Consider the following 23,322-nt stretch of genomic DNA (forward strand, 5'->3'; position numbering starts at 1 on the left):
TAAAAGATCCTCACAAAGTTGAATAAAAGAACCCAAATACAAAAAAATAATATATATTCCACTTATTTAAAATTTGAAAGAAAGGTAAAGCTAATATATAGTGTCATAGTAAAGATAGTTGGGCTGGACTGTAGTATCTAAAAATGGATAGGAGACAGCTTGTGTGGTCTTGGTAATGTATGTTACTTGGTCTGGATAATGGTCACAAGGATGTGTTTGTTGGGTTTTTTTTTAATGTTTATTTATTTTTGAGAGAGAGAAAGAGACAGAGTATGAGTGGGGGAGGCATAGAGAGAGGGGGAGACACAGAATTTGAAGCAGGCTCTAGGCTCTGAGCTGTCAGCACAGAGCCTGACACGGAGCTCAAACCCAGGAACTGCAGGATCATGACCTGAGCCACCCAGGTACCCCAGGATGTTTACCTTGTGAAAATTCATTGAGTCCTATATTCATGATTTGTGTGCTTTTCTGTATGCATGTTATACTGGAATAAAAAATTTAAATAAAAAATTTTCAAATTGTTGAGATTATTATTATTCAACTTCTCCTTTGGCAACTCTTTTACTTATGTTGACAGCTACTACATGTGATAATTTTTTACAGACTCTTCCATGTAGACTGAACTACTTATACTTAAATATTCTTGATATTTTACATAATTTACCCCCTTGCTTGCATCAAAGAACACTTTTGCAAGCCAAAAACTTAATTATTTTCTGCTTTCAGAAAAGTTTGAGGGAGCATAGTTGAATTAAATTGAAGGAATCTGAGAGAAAATTAGCTTTCCCCAGCATGATGTGGGCTGTATGGAAAAATTAGACAAAAACGACAATAAAGAAATTAGAGATGCTTTCCTAATTCCTTTTGGAATTGTGAGTGGGAGTCACCCCAGTTTTCTAGAATAAAAGTGGAGCAGAACAATCTGAGAAGTTCACCTCTTGATAGTTAACTATTGTTACTGAATGGTATCTTTGTCAAGGGAGAGTAATAGAGGTCAAAAGGTGAGGCCTGAAAAAAAGGCTGAGAAGTGGGGAGGAACAGGGTTTCAATGAAGAGATATTTGCTAGAAATGAGGCAGGGCTTAAAAAGGGAACAACATCAACCAAGCTCTTTGGCTAAGAAGTTTCAGCTGGCCACAGCAGTCTAATCAAAGAATACAGAGAGCATAGGAAGCATTTTGGTGACTAGTGGAGTTTCTTTTTTTTTTTCTGAAATTTTGGATAATTTTTTCACATTCCTTTTCAGGCTTAGTAACTTTAAATTTCTCTAAAATGCAAAAGTGGCCTCCACTGTTAGAAGCAATAGAATTACTCCTTTGGGCTGCAAACAGCATTATAAAAACAAAGATGATCAATCAATGGAGAGTCTTGTAATAATTTGAAGCAATTTACAAAGTGGAGCTATATTAAAACTTACTTGTTTCATAGGAATTCCACAAAGAAATGAACTATGTTACAATTCTCAGGGTCCTTTGCCTAATCTAGGAATAGTAAATACCAGGAAGAATAGGAATTGGGATGTCCACAGGTCAATACTTCCACATTGAGACACATTACTGAGTGTCGGAAAGGAAGCTTATCTTGGTATTAGAATAATTTTAAAAACTATCATTTTTCTGTATTAAAAGTTTTGAATGGACCTTTAGATTAAGTTTAGGCTTCTGATTTGTCTTCTTTGGAAGACTATACTGTAAAATGGCTTTAGTGGCTTCAAAATTAAAACAAGTCATCCATTAAACCTAAAATCCCATGTGAAATACTTTGTATAAGACAATTCTTTTGATATCTCAAAATATATCTGACATGTTTATGTGTACAAATAAAGGATTATAGAACTTTCTGTATTGGCTAATATTAATAACAGCACTGATGGTAATAAACTCTTCCTCAAAAATCTTATGAGAAGAACAGTGTACTTCTGACTTTTTGCCAAGTGATGATTAATCAGTGATTATTAATTTTTATGTCATCACAGTTCCAACTTATATATCTATATTGTACTATTTACCCAGGCTTAATTCTTTTTTAAAGTTTCTTTCTTTTTAAAGAAAGTAATTCAAATTAACCAACCGTGCCCTACAAACATAAATATAAATGATACTGAACGAGTATTGATTGAAACAAAAAGCACTTAAAAAAAACAGCATTAATTCTTACCAACTCCAGAGGTTATTGATTCTGCATCAATGTCACTAGCTCTTTTTCTTGCCACTTCAGCCAGTGCCAATTCACCCTTATCTAGTGCAAAGTAATGGATGTCCTTTGGAAATAAAGCAAAATAAAGGATTAATCCAAATGAATCTTGGTCAACTTACAAAGAAGACTTTGAACAAAAGAGCTTACTGTTCAGATTACAAAACAGACATGGCTGATAAATATTTTTTTGCGTTTTAATTCTCTCAGTTTTCTTTCCCAGTATAAGCAAATTTTCTTGAATTGTAGATTATAACTATACCTAATAGCAGTTATTTAAATAAATTGTTTTAAGTCTCCAGGAAAAAAGGTAAGTTTTTAAACCAAATGTTTGACATACTCAGTTTTATCAGGAAATGAAAACTTTTATTGCTATGTTCTTTGGTGAGATTTTAATATCGGAGATGGCTTCTACAAAATTCTGTTGCACATCATACAAAATGCTAAGCATTTTACAAGAAATACTACTACAAAAATTTCTGACATTTATGTGTCTGACACATACAACTTTGTTAACATTACAAATATAGTAACTATCTTGAACTCAGGCAGTCAGCAGATAATCAGTGCCTACTAAGTGTCAGGCACTATTCTAGAATACAGAGATCAATTACAATTTCATGTCTCTGGAAGCTGTGAGCCCAGTAGGGAGACAGACCATTGTGAACAACAGTTAGTTATATAACATGTGATAGGTTTTATAACAGGTATTTCCACAGATATTTGCTGTGGAGTCAAGAGGATGCACTGATCCTTGATCTGAGTCTTGAAGGACAAATAAGAGTTATGCTAGGAGGGAAAATAGAGAAAATGTACCAGTTAATATCTGGTGCATATATGTAGAGAAACTTCAAAAACACAGTTCTGTTAGGCAATGAAATGTCTGAATATGGAAGGAGTCTTGGATGTGTGGGAGAAAGCAGTATAAAATAATACTAAAGTAGATATAGCCAGTAAAAAGGATTCTGAACTATTTTTGATGTGCAAAAAGATGGCTGGAATGGAAATTTTATTGCAATAAAAGTGTAAAAAGAATATGAACAGTTAACAATGAAAAAATATAAATGGCCTATAATCACGAAAAGATGCTTCACTTTATTAATATTCAAATAAATGTAAGTAGAAAAGATATAATTTCAAATTGTTTACATTTTTAAAAATTAAGAATATTTACTGGTTGCAGAGTAACCAGAACCATCTTCTGGAGGTGATGGCAGAGTAGGAAAATCATAAACTCACCTCGCCCATGGATACAACTGGGTAACACACACATCAGTGTCAATAGCCCAGAAAATGTCAGACCCAAAGACTAACAGAACAGACTCTCCACAGGTAAATGCAGAGAAGAAGCCACATCAAAGAGGGCAGGAAAGGTGGAGATGTTGTCAGGAGCCCAAGGAACCCAAGGGACTATCCACAGGAGGGAGGAATGCTGCAGGCATTGAGAGGAGAGTGGACCAGATCTCCACCCCAGGCACCCCAGGCACAGGGGACTCATGCTGGGAAGACAAAATCTCCATAACATTTGCTTTTGAAAACTAAAGGGGCCTAACTTGAAAGTCAGTGGGGCTTAACACCTAGAACTTTAAAAAATCTGTGGGCTTAGTTCTGGGAGAGCAGGGAGGACAACAGGGAACTGAGTTCCTGCTCTACAAACAGACCTACTGAGATACAGCATAGAAGCAGCAGTTTGAAAAATGCCTGAGGTATGAAGGGAAATAGATTTATTTACTAATCTCAGAGCATGTGCTGGAGGGGCAGGGATCTTTGGGAAACTTCTCCAAGAACAAAAGAGCTGCTGGGCACCATTTCTCTCCCCTGCTCCCGAGCCTAAATACATGGACACGCTTCAGAAGCCAGCACAGCACCAACACATTCCACCTAGCTTACTAACAGTGCACCCTGCCCCAGTGCACTTCTGCAGATTTGCACCCCTCACCCCCAACCCTGCCAGTCTTGGCAAGTTTTCCCAGGTGGCTGCAGGTCCTCTCCCTCAGCAGATGGCAAGGACCATGCTGGCACCATGTGCCCTGCCCCCATACTCTACTGCAGAATTTCCTTCTCCAGTATGCCCTTGGCAGGAGCCCATCCAAAACTGTGCCACAAATCTAGCCAGGTGCTACCAGGCTCCAGGCTGACAGCTTGGGATTCTCTCTCTCTCCCTCTCTCTCTGCCCTCCTCCACTCACATGCATGTTCTCTGTCTCTGTCTCTCTCTGCTTCTCAAAATAAATAAAATTAAAAAAAGAAAGAAAACAGACTAAGGGAACCTGTCAGGAACACCATTAAACATAATAACATTTGCATTATAGTGATCCCTGAGGAGAGAGAAAAGGAGGCAGAAAATTTATTTGAAGAAATAATAGCAAGAAACTCCACAAATCTGGGAAAGGAAACAGAAATCCAGATGCAGGAGGCACAGAGATCCCTCAACAAAATTAACCCAAAGAGGTCCACACCAAGACACATAGTAATTAAAATGGCAAAAAGCAGCAAAAGAGAAATTTTAAAAGCAGCAAAAGAAAACAGTTACATATGAGGGAAATTCTATATGACTGACTTCTTCAGCAGAAACTTTGTAGGTCAGAAGGGATGATATATTCAGAGTTCTAAGAAAAAAACCTGCAGCCAAGAATACTCTATCCAACATAATAATCACTTAGAAGGAGAGAATTTGGGGTGCCTGAGTGGTTCAGTCGGTTAAGTGTCTGACTTTGGCTGAGGTCATGATCTCGCGGTTTATGAATTTGAGTTCCGTGCTGGGCTCTGTGCTGATAGCTCAGAGCCTGAAGTCTGCTTCAGATTCTGTATCTCCCTCTGTCTCTGCCACTCCTCTGCTCACGCTGTCTCTCTCTCTCAAAAATAAATCAACATTAAAAAATTTTTAAGAAATAGGAGAGAATTTCCCAAACAAAAATTAAAGGAATTCATCACTACTAAACCAGCCCTGCGATAAACGTTAAAGGGACTCTGAATGGAAAGATCATAAGCAAGAGTAAGAAAAGTAGGAAGCAAAAAAACAGTAAAATTAAATGTATCTATAAAAATTGGTCAAGAGCCTCACAGAATAAAAAGGTGTAAAGTAGGAAATGATATTCATAAAATGGGGCTGGAAAAAGATAAAAAATTTAGTGCTTTTAGAATGGTTCAAACTTAAGGGACTATCAACTGAAGATAGACTGCTATATACATAAGATGTTATATATAAACCTAATGGTAACCACAAATCAAACACCGTTAACAAATATGCATAAAATAAATAGGAGTCCAAGCTTATCACTAAGAAAGCCAGCAAACTGTGACGGAAGAGAGCAAGAGAACAAAGGACAGAGAACTACAAAAACAACCATAAGACAAGTAACAAAATGCATACTTATCAATAATTACTTTGAATGTAAATGGACTAAATGCTTCAATCAAAAGACATGAGTTGATGGAATGGATAAAAAAGGCAAGGCCCATTATATGCTACACAGAAGGGACTCATTTCAGACCTAAAGACACATGCAGACTGGAAGTGCAAGGATAGAAAAGCACTTATGCAAAAGGATGTGAAAAGAAAGCTGGGGTAGCAATATTTATACAAGGCAAAGTGGGCTTTAGACCAAAGACTGTAATAAAGGAAAATGGACTATATAATCATAAAAGGAATAATCCAAAAAGAAGATAAAATAATTGCAAATATTTATACACCCAACATTGCAGCCCCAAATACATAAAGCAGCTAATAACAAACAAGGAAAGTGATCAATAGTAATACAATAATAATAGAGGACTTTAACAACCCACTTACATCAATGGATAGATCATCCACACAAAACATCAACAAGGAAACAGTGGCTTTCAATGACACATTGGACCAGAGAGATCTAAGAGATCTACCCAGAACATTCCATCCTATAATACAAGAATACACACTCATTTCAAGTGCAGATGGAACAATGTTCAGAATGGAGTATGTTAGGCCACAAAACAAGTCTAAACAATCTCAAAAAGATCAGCCATATGATGCATCTTTTCTGACTACAATGCTATGAAACTAGAAATCAAACACAAGAAAAACATCTGAAAGAACACAAATATATGGAGGTTAAATAACATGCTACTTATTGGATTATTTAATGCTATTGAACAATGAATGGGTCAACAAAAATATCAAAGAGGAGATCAAAAATCACAGGGAGACAAATGAAATGAAAATACAATGTTCCAAAATCTTTGGGATGAAGCAAAAGCTGTTCTATAAGGGAAGTTTATAGCAATACAGGCTTAATCAAGAAGCAAGAAAAATCTCAAATAAACAACCTAAACTTACACCTAACAGAGCCATAAAAAGAACAAACAAAACTGCAAACCAGCAGAAGGAAGGAAATAATAAAGATGAGAGCAGAAATCAATGAAATAGAAACTTAAAAAAAAAAAAAAGATCAATGAAACCAGGAGCTGGTTCTCTGAAAAGATTTTTAAAAAATTGATAACCCTTTGGCCAGACTCATCAAAAAGAGAGAGAGAGAGAACTCAAATAAATAAAATCATAAATGAAAGAAGAGAAATAATAATGAACACCAAAGAAACAGAATTATAAGAGATTATGAAAAATTATATGCCAACAAGTTGGACAATCTAGAAGAAATGGATAGATTCCTAGAAATTGAATTGAATCAGGAAGAAACAGAAAATTTAAAAATACTAATTACCAGTAATGAAATAGAATCAGTAATCAGAGGACACCCAGCAAAAAGAAGTCCAGGACCAGACACCTAGCAGGTGAATTCTACCAAATATTTAAAGAAAAGTTAATACATATTCTCAAACTATTCCAAAAAGAGAAGAGGAAGGAAAGCTTCCAAATTCATTTATGAGACTGCCATTACCCTGATACCAAAACCAGAAAAGACACTACAAAAAAAAAAAAAAAAAGAGAACTATAGGCCAGTATCTCTGATACACGGGTGCAAAAATCCTCAACAAAATATCACCAAACTGAATCCAACAATACATTAAAAAATCATTCACTTTAATCAAATGAGATTTATTCCTGTACTGCAACTGTGGTTCAATATTTGCAAATCAATCAGTTTGATACATCACATCAACAAGAGAGGATACAAACTACATAATCAATGGATGCAGAAAAAACATTTGACAAAGCATAACATCCATTCATGATAAAACTCCTCAACAAAGTAGGTTTGGGAGAACATAATAAAGGTCATATATGAAAAAACCCACAGCTAGCATCATATTCAATGGTCGAAAAACTAAGAGCTTTTCCCCTAAAATCAGGAACAAGTCGACCCTCACCACTTTTATTTAATAGCACTGGAAGTCCTTGCTGCAGCAATCAGAGAAGAAAAAGGAATAAAAGGCATCCAAGTTGGTAAGGAAGAAGTAAAACTGACACTATTTGCAGATAACATGATACCATACATAGAAAACCTTAAAGACTCTACCAAAAAAAAAAGTACTAGAAATGATAAATGAATTCAGTAAGGTCACAGGACACAAAATCAATACACATTTTGATAATTCATTTGATAAAGCAAAATCTAATACATTTTTATACACTAATAATGTAGTAGCTGAAGAAGAAATTAAGAAAAAAAATCCTATTTATAATTGCAGCAAAAAGAATACCTAAAGGTAAACTTAACCAAGCAAGTGAAAGACGCGTACTCTTGAAAGTACAAAACACTGATGAAAGAAATTGAAGACAGCACAAACAAATGGAAAGATTTTATGCTCATGGAGTGGAAGAACCAATATTGTTAAAATATCCATACTACTCAAAGTGGTCTACAGATTTTTTACAATCCTGATAAAAATACCAACATCATCTTTCACAGAACTAGAACAAATAATCCTAAAATTGGTATGTAACCACAAAAGATAACCCTGAATTGTCAAAGCAAAACTGTCAAAGAACAAAACTGGAGGTATTACAATCCCAGATTTGAAGATATATTACAAAGCTGTAGGAATCAAAACAATATGGTACCGGCACAAAAACAGACACATAGATGCATGGAATAGAGAGCCCAGAAATAAACCCAAGTTTATATGGTCTTCAACAAAGGAAGCAAGAATATGCAATTAGAAAAAGACAGTCTCTTCAATAAGTGGTGCTCGGAAAACTGGACTGCTACATGCAACAGAATGAAACTGGATACACTAAAATAAAGTTAAAGGTATTAAAAACCTGAAATGTGAAACCTCAAAACACACACACACACACACACAAAATCCTAGAAGAGAGCACAGGCAGTGATTTCTCTGACATGGGCAATAACAACATTTTTCTAGGTATGTCTCCTGAGGCAAGAGAAAGGCAAAAATGAACCATTGGGACTACATCAAAATAAAAAGCTTTTGCACAGAAAAGGAAACAATCAACAAAACTAAAAGACAACCTACTGAATGGGAGAAGATATTTACAAATAACATATGTGATACAGGTTAGTGTCCAAAATATATAAAGAACTTTTGCAACTCAACACCAGAAAACACAAATAATGCACTTTAAAATTGGGCAGAACATATAAACAGACATTTCTCCAAAAAAGACATCCAGACGGCCAACAGACACAGGAAAAGATGCTCAACACCAATCATCATCAGGGAAATGCATATCAAAACCACAATGACCTTACACCTGTCAGAATGGCTAAAATCAACAACATAAGAAACAACATGTTTTGGTGAAGATGTGGAGAAAAAGGAACCCTCTTGCACTGTTGGTGGGAATGCAAACTAGTGGAACCACTGTGGAAAACAGTATGGAGTTTCCTCAAAAAGGTAAAAATATACCTACCCTATGATCTCACAGACACACTACTGGGTATTTACCCAAAGAATGCAAAAAACACTAATTCAAAGGGATACATACACCTCTATGTTTATTGCAGCATTATTTACAATAGCTAAGATATGGAAGGAGCCCAAGTGTCTATCAACTGATTAACAGATAAAGATGTGGTACATATATATAACAGAATATTATTCAATGGCAAAAAACAATTAAATCTTGCCATTTACAATGACATGAATGGAACTATAGAGTGTAATGGTAAGTGAAATAAAGAGAAAGAGAAATATCCTATGATTTCACTTACATTTGGAATTTAAGAAAGAAAACAAATGAACAAAGAAAAAAAGAGACAAACCAAGAAACAGACACTTAACTATAGAAAACAAACTGATGGTTACCAGAGGGGAGGTGTGTGTGTGGGGGGATGGGTGAAAGATATGAAGGGGATTAAGAGTACACTTGTCACAATGTGCACCTGTAATATATACAATTAATGAATCACTATATTGTACACCTGAAACTAATAGTATATGTTAACTACATTGGAATTAAATTATGAAAAGGAATATTTACTGGTTGCAAGTTTGGGGGAACCAGGCACTTATTTACTGGGAATATAAGACTTTATAGAGCAGGCATCCATAAAGTATGGCCTAGAGGCCAAATATAGCTTGCCTTTTGTATAGTCCTTGAATTAAAAATGGTATTTACATTTTTAAATGGTTGGAAGAACTGTGCTCAACTACTCTTATTTAACTCTAAATGGCTTTGGAATTAGTGTATGCTGAAGACTTAAAAATATTTCAACCTAAAACTACAAGGTAAAATAGAACTTTGGTGTGAAACTTATACTGTGATAGAGTAATTTCAGTGATAACTACCATTTTTTGACTTGCAAGTAATGTCAGGCTGTGTTATACATTCCCTGAATTGTGAAGAATAAAGGAAATCTCATTCTACACACATTCCCGTAGCAATATATTTTCTGATTTTAATCCACAGCAGTCTTTTTCAGTATTTTTCTACATTTTATTTTTTAATTTTTAAATTTTACTTAAATCCAAGCTAGTTAACATATATTGTAATAATGATTTCAGGAGTAGAATTAAGTGATTCATCACTTAGGTAAAACACCCAGTGCTCATCCCAACAAGTGCCCTCCTTCATGCCCATCACCCATTTAGCCTATCCCCCCACTCAACACCCCTCCAGCAACCCTCAGTTTCTTCTCTGTATTTAAGAGTCTCTTATGGTTTGCCTCCCTCTCTCTTTTCATCTTATTTTTCCTTCCCTTCCCCTATGTTCATCTTTTTTGTTTCTTAAATTCCACGAGTGAAATCATGATGTCTGTCTTTCTCTGAATGACTTATTTCACTTAGCATAATACACTCTAGTTCCGTCCATGTTGTTGCAAGTGGCAACATTTCATTCTTTTTGTTTGTCTATTAATATTCCATTGTGGGTGTGTGTGTATGTATATATGTATTATATATATCATACATATATATGTACACACACATTATATATATATTGTATACACACACACACACATCTTCTTTGTCCATTCATCATTTGGTGGACATTTGGGTTCTTTCCATAATTTGGGTATTGTTGATAGTGCTGCTATAAACACTGGGGTACATGTGCCCCTTTGAATGAGCATTTTTGTATACTTTGGATGAATACCTAGTAATGCAATTTCTGGTTATAGGGTAGTTCTATTTTTAAATTTTTGAGGAACCTCCATACTGTTTTCCAGACTGGCTGCACCAGTTTGCATTCTCAATAGTGCAAAAGGATTTCCCGTTCTCTGCATCCTCGCCAATATCTGTTGTTTTCTGAGTTGTTCATTTTAGCCATTCTGACAGGTGTGAGGTGGTATCTCACTGTGCTTTTGATTTGTATTTCCCTGATGATGAGGGATGTTGAGCATCTTTTCATGTGTCTGTAGTCATTTAGATGTCTTCTTTGGAAAAAGTGTCTGTTCATGTCTTTTGCTCATTTCTTCACTGGATTATTTGTTTTTTTGGGTGTTGAGTTTGGTAAGTTCTTTATAGATTTTGGATACTAACTCTTTATCTGATATGTCATTTGCAAATATCTTTTCCTAATCAGTTGCTTTTAGTTTTGTTGATTGTTTCCTTCACTGTGCAGAAGCTATTTATCTTGATGAGGTCCCAATATAGAATGCTGTTTAGCATGTCATTGTATTACAAATTAATTTCATAATAAATTAATTTTAATTACAAATTTATTACAAATTAATTTTATTACAAATTAACTTTTATAATTTTACAACTAATTTAAATTAATGTGACTAATTTGTAATAAAATGACATGCTAAACGGCATTCTGTCTTTTAGTTAATGGAATTCTAAAAATATCTTTGAATTGGTGAATATAATCAATTAAAACCATATGCCTATGGGTTAATGATATTAACATGTGGCAGTACCTATCTATGAGGAAAGAAATTTGCAAAAGTGAAATACATACAAACTCATCATAGCTCAGTATTTACAGATGAACATTTGCAGATTTTTTTTTAATGAGGAACACCAGCTTTCAACCCTAATTTAAGTACAATGTTATCCCCATAAAAAAGAATTCCATTATTTACATTTGTTGACTTGTATTAGCAAAACTACTTAATTATTATATTTCTAATTTAGTCAGTAAAGATTTATGCTTTGTTTGTTTTTTCCTTGCTATACATAAGTACTTACATAATAACCTTAATTTTGCTTCTTGGTCCACAAGCCTATAATATTTGCTATATGGATCTTTCCAGAAAAAGTTATTTATTCTGTGTCCTAACAGTATATTAGAATAAAAAATTTACCTATATATACACTTTTGTAAACTCCTAAGAAAATAATGTGACAATGTATGTACAAAGATTGACAATAACAGCATTACTTATAACAATGAAAAATTGGAAGCTACTTTAGTGTACATCAAGTGAAATAATTACGTGGGTTTTTTTCTTTTAATTCAAGAGTGGCATAATATTTTCATAATGGGTCCATATTATTCAATGAAGTAATTTGTAATAACTTAAAAATATACACTACTGTAGTTGATTTGCTAATATTTAAGACGTTTACATCTATGTTCTTAAGAAAAGTCAATGACTTTACTTGAGCCTGACAGCTAATAAGCTCACACTGCTACCAAGGTTATATTAGCCTTACAAAATAAGTTAGGTGGCTTGTTTTCTATTTTCTCTTCTCTGGAAAAATTTGTGATTCTTCACTGAAAATAAGCAAAATATATGCAATAAATTTGAGAAGAAATTACCAAATATTACTGGGCAACATAAGTGAGCACCTGATTAAAATATAGACACACCTACTTACGTCTGAAAAAGACCATACATGACAAAGATCAATTCTGACCCCATATAATTTATAAAATCCAGTGGAATACAATAAAATCACTTCAGGGGTTTTAATGGAACTTGACAAGTTGATCTTAAAATTCTTATGTCAAAGCAAATCGTCAAAAATATGAAAGACTTACTCTAACAGTAAGGCTCTACAGCACTATTACACAGGCATATAAACCAAAGAGAAAGAAACATACCCATATAAATATGGTTTTCTTAGTGAGTTACTAACTTCAGTACTTTATGTTTAGCAGTGATGTAAGTGTTGGCTATAAGATCTGTGGCCCACAAATTATTTCTGGATCATTTTCTCTGTCTCACTCTCTCAGTTTTCCTTAATTCTATGATTTTTCCTCTTTATTTTTTAATTGTTTTAAAGAATGAGGTCATTAATTTGAGGAAGGTAACCCTCAACAGTTCCTAAGTTGTTACTGTATCTCTACCATGAAGGTTTTCATTCTTTAATCTTTCTATTTAGAAACAGTCTATTTACTTGCTGATACACTTGTGAGCTTCCCTGCCATTCACATGTCTGAGTATAGTCTTTAGCTAAATGTAGTAGAGAATATATCCCTTTAACTCCATGCTCCTCAGTTGACATAGTTGATGCATCTTTAGGGTCTAATACAAAACTCTTTAGGGTTTGATGCAAGACATATCTAGTATCTATATCACTTGCCAGTTTATCCTCTAGCTTCACTTATTTTTTAACTTTTGGATAGTTTTAGTGTTGGAATTTAATTTAAATGTTGGATATATACATCTCAGTGTGTTCATATATCTCTGGAAAATGGTTATATTCTAAATGAGTCAAGAAAATAAAAGCCACTTGGCTTTATATTCCATTTTCATGTCTTACACCTGACTAGACCAGTACATACATGAATAATGGATATACAGTAAAGCTGGTTGAGACTAAGGCTAATGTACTGTTAAATCACATATTAAGACATTTCAAGAGGCCACTACCAGGGTTGCCATGCCCTTCCACTCACCCTGAGTTCAAATTCAATTACAATTAATAAAAAAAAATCATTCCATAAATAATAATGGAATATCTATTATGCACCATATACAGAGGAGAATTTACCACAAAATTAATGAAGCTTAAGCTTCAATACTTCTTATTTGCACATGCCTTTCCAGTACCTAATTTTGTATTTGAAATTTTAAATTTTTTCTTAAGAAGTACTCCTCAAATTATACAAACTTCAAGCTCTATAAAACATGGATCCACCCCTGATGTACAGCCATCAAGGTTCTCACATACTAGTGGACTGTGTTACCACATGCTTAGTTTAGAATCATGTGTCTGAGAGGCACAAGGCATAGGAGACATTGGAAGTTGTATAGTCATTTTTTGTTTTATTGGTCTGTTTTTAGAGATTTATTGTATAAGATTAAAATTAACAAGACTAAATGGACAACATAGATGGCAATAGATTTGAAAAGTACCCTATTGATAAATCCCAACTTTTACTACCACCCAACCAGGTTACCTAGTTGGTGGATAGTTCTTTTATTAAAGTGTTACTAACCTGGAAGGAAGTTTTCAGAAAAATATTCAGAAGAATAAACCACTTAGTTTTTGTCATTCTCAGTAACAATTTTATAATTTTACATTTGCCAAATTGACTTAAATTAGTATCATCATTTAGCACTATTAAGTGAAATTGGCTTCCACTGCACAAAAGATGACAAACACTGATAGTCTTTGGCCATGATCCAGGTTTAAATATTTACACATATCCTGTCTGTGTTATCTAGGATCAAAAATAAAAAAACTTGCTGCTACTGGGTTCTTACCACCTTTCACAGATGACTTTTGAATGTACTACCGGAATTAATATGCAAATTTACAACAAAATATTTAAAACTAAAAAGCAATCTTGAATAGATTTTCATCTTTATATCATACTTTGGATCAGTTATTAACAGTTAACTTTTATAACATATTATTGTTATAATCTTTTCTAATTTTTATAATGTTTCCAGGGACTGATAAGTTTGTATGAAATAAAAAAGCACTATAAAGACATGCAACAGCTTATGCATATTTAAGAATACCATGTTCTAGGGGTGCCCGGGTGGATCAGCATCTGACTTCGGCTCAGGTCATGATCTCTCACCATTCGTGAGTTTGAGCCCTGTGTTAGGCTCTGTGCTGACAACTCAGAGCCTGGAGCCTGCTTTGGATTCTGTCTCCTTCTCTCTCCTCATCTGCCTGCTCACACTCTGTGTCTCCCCCTCTCTCTCTCTCTCTCTTAAAAATAAACATTAAAAAAAATTAAAGAAAAAAAAAGAATACCATGTTCTAGCTGTAACATTTAAGTTAGTTCAAACCAATTGATAAATGAAATTTAAATTCTAATTATAGATATTCAAGTTTACCTTGTCCAAAATTGCTTTCAGAATTCAAGTTTATGTTGCTGTATTTCAATTAAAGTAAAATGCTGACATAATTCTTTTTCTGTTACTTGTTTTTTACCTATTATTTTATAATTTCAGATTAGAAAATTTGATCAAAAAGTTTTAAAAATCAGGAATAAAGTACTTGTTTCTGATAATGTGCTAATTGAATTTCTCTATTTTGTAGATTTGAGGAAAATTAACTTTGAAGATAATAATGTATCAAATAGTTACATGCACATAAATTTTAGTAATCAACTCTTAATGTCTATGTAAATCATCTTTCTTATATAAATCAGAGCAATGAATAATCATTTTAAATATGAAAACATGTGGAAGTAATTTATTTATTTTTTTACCAAGTTTAATTATAGGGGCACATATTTTTATGTTAGAAAAACTTATTGGAAATTGCATGTTTTTGAGGTTTTCACAGAACTCATAAATAAAACTTTCTGCTTCCTTTCAGGAGTTATATTTTTGACTTGTATGAATTTTTTCTTGTGGCTACTGGATGATTTTAATTCATTTGTTTAGTATGTTATTTTTAGCCATTTATATTTTTCAAAAAATTATTCATGCTCACTAGGTTTTCATGTTTTTTGCACTAATGTATATATAGGCATAACTTGTATTATTGCATTTCACTTTATTGCACATTATAAATACTGCTTTTTTTTCCCAAAAGTGAAGGTTTTGTGGTAATCCTGCATTAAGTAAGTCTATTGGCACCATTTTTTCCAATGGTATTTGCTCACTTTGTGTCACTGTCATAGTTTAGTAATTCTCAAAATATTTCAAGCTTTTTCATTGTTAATGAATTTGTTATGGTGATCTGTGATCAGTGATCTTTGATGCTACTATTATGATTGTTTTGGGGCACCATAAACCATGCCCATATAAGATGGTGAACTTAACTAATGTGTGTGTTCTGACCGCTCCACTGACTATTTCCCCATCTCTTTCCATCTTCTTGTGCCTCCCTATTCCCTGAGACAAAAAAATGTTGAAATTAGGCCAATTAATAGCCCTACAATGACCTCTAAGTAGTTCAAGTAAAAGGAAGATCTGCATGTCTCTCACTTTGCATCAAAGGCTAGAAATGATTAAGCTAAGTGAGGAAGGCACATCAAAAGCCAGGACAGGCTGAAAGCTAGGCCTCTGCACCAAACAGTTAAGTTGTGAATGCAAAGGAAAAGTTCTTGAAGGAAACAAAGAGTACCACTCCAGTGAACTCATGAATGACAAGAAAGCAAAACAGATTTGTTGGTGATATGGAAAAAGTTTTAGTGGTCTGGATAGAAGATCAAACCAGTCAGAATTTCCTTAAGCCAAAACCTAATCTAGAGTAAAGCCCTAAATCTCTTCAATTCTTTTAAGGCTCAGAGAGGTAAGGAAGCTACAGAAGGAAAGTGTGAAACTAGCAGAGTTGATTCATGAGGTTTAAGAATCCATCTCCATAACATAAAAGTTCAAGGTGAAGTAGCAAGTGCTGATGTAGAAGCTGCAGCAAGTTATCTAAAAGTTCTAGCTAAGATCATTAATGAAGGTGGCTATATTAAACAACAGATTTTCAATGTAGAAGAAACAGCCTTCTATTGGAAGCAGATGCCATCGAGGACTTTCTTACCTACAGATGTCAATACTGGCTTCAAAGGAGAAGCTGACTGTCTTGTTCGGGGTTAATGCAGCTGGGGACTGTAAGTTGAAACCAGTGCTCACTTGCATTCCAAAAATCTTAGCAGCCCTTAGGAATTAATGTTAAGTTACTCTGACTGTATTCTAGAAATGGAAGGACAAAACCTGGATGAAAGCACATTTGTTTACAATATGCTTTACTGATTATTTTAAGCCCACTGTTGAGACCTACTGCTTAGTAAAAAATGATTCCCCTCAAAATATTACTGCTTGTTGACAATGCACCTGGTCATCCAAGAGGTCTGATGGAGATATACAACGAGATTCATATTGTTTTCATGCCTGCTAACACAACATCCATTCTGCAGCCCATGGAGAAAGGAGCAATTTCATCTTTCAAGTTTTATTATTTTTTTTTATTTAAAAAAAAATTTTTTTTAACGTTTTATTTATTTTTGAGACAGAGAGAGACAGCACGAACGGGGGAGGGGCAGAGAGAGAGGGAGACACAGAATGGGAATCAGGCTCCAGGCTCTGAGCCATCAGCCCAGAGCCCGACGCGGGGCTCGAACTCACGGACCGCGAGATCGTGACCTGAGCTGAAGTCGGACGCTTAACCGACTGAGCCACCCAGGCGCCCCTCAAGTTTTATTATTAAAGAAATACATTTCATAGCTGCCATATATAGTGATTCCTCTCATGGATCTGGGCTAAGTAAATTGAAAACTTCCTGGAAATCATTCACCATTCTAGATGCCATTAAGATCATTCGCAATTCATGGAAAGAGGTCAAAGTACCAACATGAATAGGCGTTTGGAAGAAGTTGATTCCAACCCTCATGGATGACTTTGAGGGGTTCAAGACCAGTGGAGGAAATAACTACAGATGAAAGTAACAAGAGGACTAGAATTAGAAGTGGAATCTCAGTTGTGACTGAATTGCTGCAGTCTCATGACAAAATTTGAACCAATGAAGAGCTGCTTCTTATGGATGAGCAAAGAAAGTGGTTTAAGATGAAATCTACTCCTAGTGAAGATGCTGGGAAAACTGTTGAAATGCAAAGTAGGATTTAAAGTATTACATAAGCTTAGTCAATAAAGCAGCAGCAAGATTTGAGAGGATTAATTCCAATTTTGGAAGAAGGTCTACTGTGGGTAAAATGTTATCAAACAGCATTACATGTGAAAGAGAAATTGTGAAAGGAAGAGTCCATTGATGCAGCAAACTATTGCTGTCTTATTTTAAGAAATTGCCACAGCCACTCTAACTTTCAGAAACTACCACCTGATCGCCTAGCTGCCATCAACATCAAGACAAGACTCTCCACCAGCAAAAGTATTACAACTCACTGAAAGCTTAGACGATTGTTAGCAATTTTTAGCAATAAAGTATTTTTAAATTAAGGTATGCATATTTTCTTTTATGGTACTGTATTCTATTACATACTTAATAGACTACGGTATAGTATAAATATAAGTAGAAATACACTGAGAAGCCAAAAAATTCATTTGACTCACTATATTGCTGTGGTCTGGATTTGAACCTACAGTATCTCCAAAGGATGCCTGTATAATTATCATAATTTTAAAAAGTCTTTTGTTGTTGTTTTTTTTTTTAATATCCTGTTTATTTATTTTTTTTTTATTTTTTTATTTTTTAATATATGAAATTTACTGTCAAATTGGTTTCCATACAACACCCAGTGCTCATCCCAAAAGGTGCCCTCCTCAATACCCATCACCCACCCTGCCCTCCCTCCCACCCCCCATCAACCCTCAGTTTGTTCTCAGTTTTTAACAGTCTCTAATGCTTTGGCTCTCTCCCACTCTAACCTCTTTTTTTTTTTTTTTTTCCTTCCCCTCCCCCATGGGTTTCTGTTATGTTTCTCAGGATCCACATAAGAGTGAAACCATATGGTATCTGTCTTTCTCTGTATGGCTTATTTCACTTAGCATCACACTCTCCAGTTCCATCCATGTTGCTACAAAAGGCCATATTTCATTTTTTCTCATTGCCACGTAGTATTCCATTGTGTATATAAACCACAATTTCTTTATCCATTCATCAGTTGATGGACATTTAGGCTCTTTCCATAATTTGGCTATTGTTGAGAGTGCCGCTATAAACATTGGGGTACAGGTGCCCCTATGCATCAGTACTCCTGTATCCCTTGGATAAATTCCTAGCAGTGCTACTGCTGGGTCATAGGGTAGGTCTATTTTTAATTTTCTGAGGAACCTCCACACTGCTTTCCAGAGCGGCTGCACCAATTTGCATTCCCACCAACAGTGCAAGAGGGTTCCTGTTTCTCCACATCCTCTCCAGCATCTATAGTCTCCTGATTTCTTCATTTTGGCCACTCTGACTGGCGTGAGGTGGTATCTGAGTGTGGTTTTGATTTGTATTTCCCTGATAAGGAGCGACGTTGAACATCTTTTCATGTGCCTGTTGGCCATCCGGATGTCTTCTTTAGAGAAGTGTCTATTCATGTTTTCTGCCCATTTCTTCACTGGGTTATTTGTTTTTCGGGTGTGGAGTTTGATGAGCTCTTTATAGATTTTGGATACTAGCCCTTTGTCCGATGTGTCATTTGCAAATATCTTTTCCCATTCCGTTGGTTGCCTTTTAGTTTTGTTGGTTGTTTCCTTTGCTGTGCAGAAGCTTTTTATCTTCATAAGGTCCCAGTAATTCACTTTTGCTTTTAATTCCCTTGCCTTTGGGGATGTGCCGAGTAAGAGATTGCTACGGCTGAGGTCAGAGAGGTCTTTTCCTGCTTTCTCCTCTAAGGTTTTGATGGTTTCCTGTCTCACATTCAGGTCCTTTATCCATTTTGAGTTTATTTTTGTGAATGGTGTGAGAAAGTGGTCTAGTTTCAACCTTCTGCATGTTGCTGTCCAGTTCTCCCAGCACCATTTGTTAAAGAGACTGTCTTTTTTCCATTGGATGTTCTTTCCTGCTTTGTCAAAGATGAGTTGGCCATACGTTTGTGGGTCTAGTTCTGGGGTTTCTATTCTATTCCATTGGTCTATGTGTCTGTTTTTATGCCAATACCATGCTGTCTTGATGATGACAGCTTTGTAGTAGAGGCTAAAGTCTGGGATTGTGATGCCTCCTGCTTTGGTCTTCTTCTTCAAAATTACTTTGGCTATTCGGGGCCTTTTGTGGTTCCATATGAATTTTAGGATTGCTTGTTCTAGTTTCGAGAAGAATGCTGGTGCAATTTTGATTGGGATTGCATTGAATGTGTAGATAGCTTTGGGTAGTATTGACATTTTGACAATATTTATTCTTCCAATCCATGAGCAGGGAATGTCTTTCCATTTCTTTATATCTTCTTCAATTACCTGCATAAGCTTTCTATAGTTTTCAGCATACAGATCTTTTACATCTTTGGTTAGATTTATTCCTAGGTATTTTATGCTTCTTGGTGCAATTGTGAATGGGATCAGTTTCTTCATTTGTCTTTCTGTTGCTTCATTGTTAGTGTATAAGAATGCAACTGATTTCTGCACATTGATTTTGTATCCTGCAACTTTGCTGAATTCATGTATCAGTTCTAGCAGACTTTTGGTGGAGTCTATCGGATTTTCCATGTATAATATCATGTCATCTGCAAAAAGCGAAAGCTTGACTTCATCTTTGCCAATTTTGATGCCTTTGATTTCCTTTTGTTGTCTGATTGCTGATGCTAGAACTTCCAGCACTATATTAAACAGCAGCGGTGACAGTGGGCATCCCTGTCGTGTTCCTGATCTCAGGGAAAAAGCTCTCAGTTTTTCCCCGTTGAGGATGATGTTAGCTGTGGGCTTTTCATAAATGGCCTTTATGATCTTTAAGTATGTTCCTTCTATCCCGACTTTCTCAAGGGTTTTTATTAAGAAAGGGTGCTGGATTTTGTCAAAGGCCTTTTCTGCATCGATTGACAGGATCATATGGTTCTTCTCTTTTTTTTTGTTAATGTGATGTATCACGTTGATCGATTTGCGAATGTTGAACCAGCCCTGCATCCCAGGAATGAATCCCACTTGATCATGGTGAATAATTCTTTTTATATGCTGTTGAATTCGATTTGCTAGTATCTTATTAAGAATTTTTGCATCCATATTCATCAGGGATATTGGCCTGTAGTTCTCTTTTTTTACTGGGTCTCTGTCTGGTTTAGGAATCAAAGTAATACTGGCTTCATAGAATGAGTCTGGAAGTTTTCCTTCCCTTTCTATTTCTTGGAATAGCTTGAGAAGGATAGGTATTATCTCTGCTTTAAATGTCTGGTAGAACTCCCCTGGGAAGCCATCTGGTCCTGGACTCTTATTTGTTGGGAGATTTTTGATAACCGATTCAATTTCTTCGCTGGTTATGGGTCTGTTCAAGCTTTCTATTTCCTCCTGATTGAGTTTTGGAAGAGTGTGGGTGTTTAGAAATTTGTCCATTTCTTCCAGGTTGTCCAATTTGCTGGCATATAATTTTTCATAGTATTCCCTGATAATTGTTTGTATCTCTGAGGGATTGGTTGTAATCATTCCATTTTCATTCATGATTTTATCTATTTGGGTCATCTCCCTTTTCTTTTTGAGAAGCCTGGCTAGAGGTTTGTCAATTTTGTTTATTTTTTCAAAAAACCAACTCTTGGTTTCGTTGATCTGCTCTACAGTTTTTTTAGATTCTATATTGTTTATTTCTGCTCTGATCTTTATTATTTCTCTTCTTCTGCTGGGTTTAGGCTGTCTTTGCTGTTCTGCTTCTATTTCCTTTAGGTGTGCTGTTAGATTTTGTATTTGGGATTTTTCTTGTTTCTTGAGATAGGCCTGGATTGCAATGTATTTTCCTCTCAGGACTGCCTTCGCTGCATCCCAAAGCGTTTGGAGTGTTGTATTTTCATTTTCGTTTGTTTCCATATATGTTTTAATTTCTTCTCTAATTGCCTGGTTGACCCACTCATTCGTTAGTAGGGTGTTCTTTAACCTCCATGCTTTTGGAGGTTTTCCAGACTTTTTCCTGTGGTTGATTTCAAGCTTCATAGCATTGTGGTCTGAAAGTATGCATGGTATAATTTCAATTCTTGTAAACTTATGAAGGGCTGTTTTGTGACCCAGTATATGATCTATGTTGGAGAATGTTCCATGTGCACTCGAGAAGAAAGTATATTCTGTTGCTTTGGGATGCAGAGTTCTAAATATATCTGTCAAGTCCATCTGATCCAATGTATCATTCAGGGCCCTTGTTTCTTTATTGACCGTGTGTCTAGATGATCTATCCATTTCTGTAAGTGGGGTGTTAAAGTCCCCTGCAATGACCACATTCTTATCAATAAGGTTGCTTATGTTTATGAGTAATTGTTTTATATATCTGGGGGCTCGGGTATTTGGCGCATAGACATTTATAATAGTTAGCTCTTCCTGGTGGATAGACCCTGTGATTATTATATAATGCCCTTCTTCATCTCTTGTTACAGCCTTTAATTTAAAGTCTAGTTTGTCTGATATAAGTATGGCTACTCCAGCTTTCTTTTGGCTTCCAGGAGCATGATAAATAGTTCTCCATCCCCTCACTCTCAATCTAAAGGTGTCCTCAGATCTAAAATGAGTCTCTTGTAGACAGCAAATAGATGGGTCTTGTTTTTTTATCCATTCTGATACCCTATGTCTTTTGGTTGGCGCATTTAATCCATTTACGTTCAGTGTTATTATAGAAAGATATGGGTTTAGAGTCATTGTGATGTCTGTATGTTTTATGCTTGTAGTGATGTCTCTGGTACTTTGTCTCACAGGATCCCCCTTAGGATCTCTTGTAGGGCTGGTTTCGTGGTGACAAATTCCTTCAGTTTTTGTTTGTTTGGGAAGACCTTTATCTCTCCTTCTATTCTAAATGACAGACTTGCTGGATAAAGGATTCTCGGCTGCATATTTTTTCTGTTTAGCACACTGTAGATATCGTGCCAAGCCTTTCTGGCCTGCCAAGTTTCAAAGGAGAGATCAGTCACGAGTCTTATAGGTCTCCCTTTATATGTGAGGGCACGTTTATCCCTTGCTGCTTTCAGAATTTTCTCTTTATCCTTGTATTTTGCCAGTTTCACTATGATATGTCGTGCAGAAGATCGATTCAAGTTACGTCTGAAGGGAGTTCTCTGTGCCTCTTGGATTTCAATGCCTTTTTCCTTCCCCAGTTCAGGGAAGTTCTCAGCTATAATTTGTTCAAGTACCCCTTCAGCACCTTTCCCTCTCTCTTCCTCCTCTGGGATACCAATTATGCGTATATTATTTTTTTTTAGTGTATCACTTAGTTCTCTAATTTTCCCCTCATACTCCTGGATTTTTTTATCTCTCTTTCTTTCAGCTTCCTCTTTTTCCATAACTTTATCTTCTAGTTCACCTATTCTCTCCTCTGCCTCTTCAAGCCGAGCCATCGTGGTTTCCATTTTGTTTTGCATTTCGTTTAAAGCGTTTTTCAGCTCCTCGTGACTGTTCCTTAGTCCCTCGATCTTTGTGGCAAGAGATTCTCTGCTGTCCTGTATACTGTTTTCAAGCCCAGCGATTAATTTTATGACTATTATTCTAAATTCACTTTCTGTTATATTGTTTAAATCCTTTTTGATCAGTTCATTAGCTGTTGTTATTTCCTGGTGATTCTTCTGAGGGGAATTCTTCCGTTTGGTCATTTTGGAGAGTCCCTGGCGTGGTGAGGACCTGCAGTGCACTTCCCCTGTGCTGTGGTGTATAACTGGAGTTAGTGGGCGGGGCCGCAGTCCAACCCGATGTCTGCCCCCAGCCCACTGCTGGGGCCACAGTCAGACTGGTGTGTGCCTTCTCTTCCCCTCTCCTAGGGGCGGGATTCACTGTGGGGTGGCGTGTCCCGTCTGGGCTACTTGCACACTGCCAGGCTTGTGTTGC

The 23,322-nt window shown here is 35.7% G+C and overlaps 1 protein-coding gene across 4 annotated transcripts in view; it reads right to left on the reverse strand.

Annotated features, from left to right (window-relative positions):
- Window positions 1-23,322, reverse strand: part of WDPCP (WD repeat containing planar cell polarity effector) — a 382,460-nt gene that overhangs the window by 131,913 nt on the left and 227,225 nt on the right. For all 4 annotated transcript variants that reach the window (XM_053890729.1, XM_053890730.1, XM_053890728.1 and 1 more), the window contains one exon: window positions 2,157-2,259. In XM_053890729.1, coding sequence (XP_053746704.1) covers window positions 2,157-2,259 — 103 coding nt within the window. The remainder of the gene's footprint in view (window positions 1-2,156; window positions 2,260-23,322) is intronic.

Source organism: Panthera pardus, unplaced genomic scaffold, assembly GCF_024362965.1.
Source record: "Panthera pardus isolate Hobbes unplaced genomic scaffold, ASM2436296v1 HiC_scaffold_25, whole genome shotgun sequence".
Lineage (NCBI taxonomy): Eukaryota > Metazoa > Chordata > Mammalia > Carnivora > Felidae > Panthera > Panthera pardus.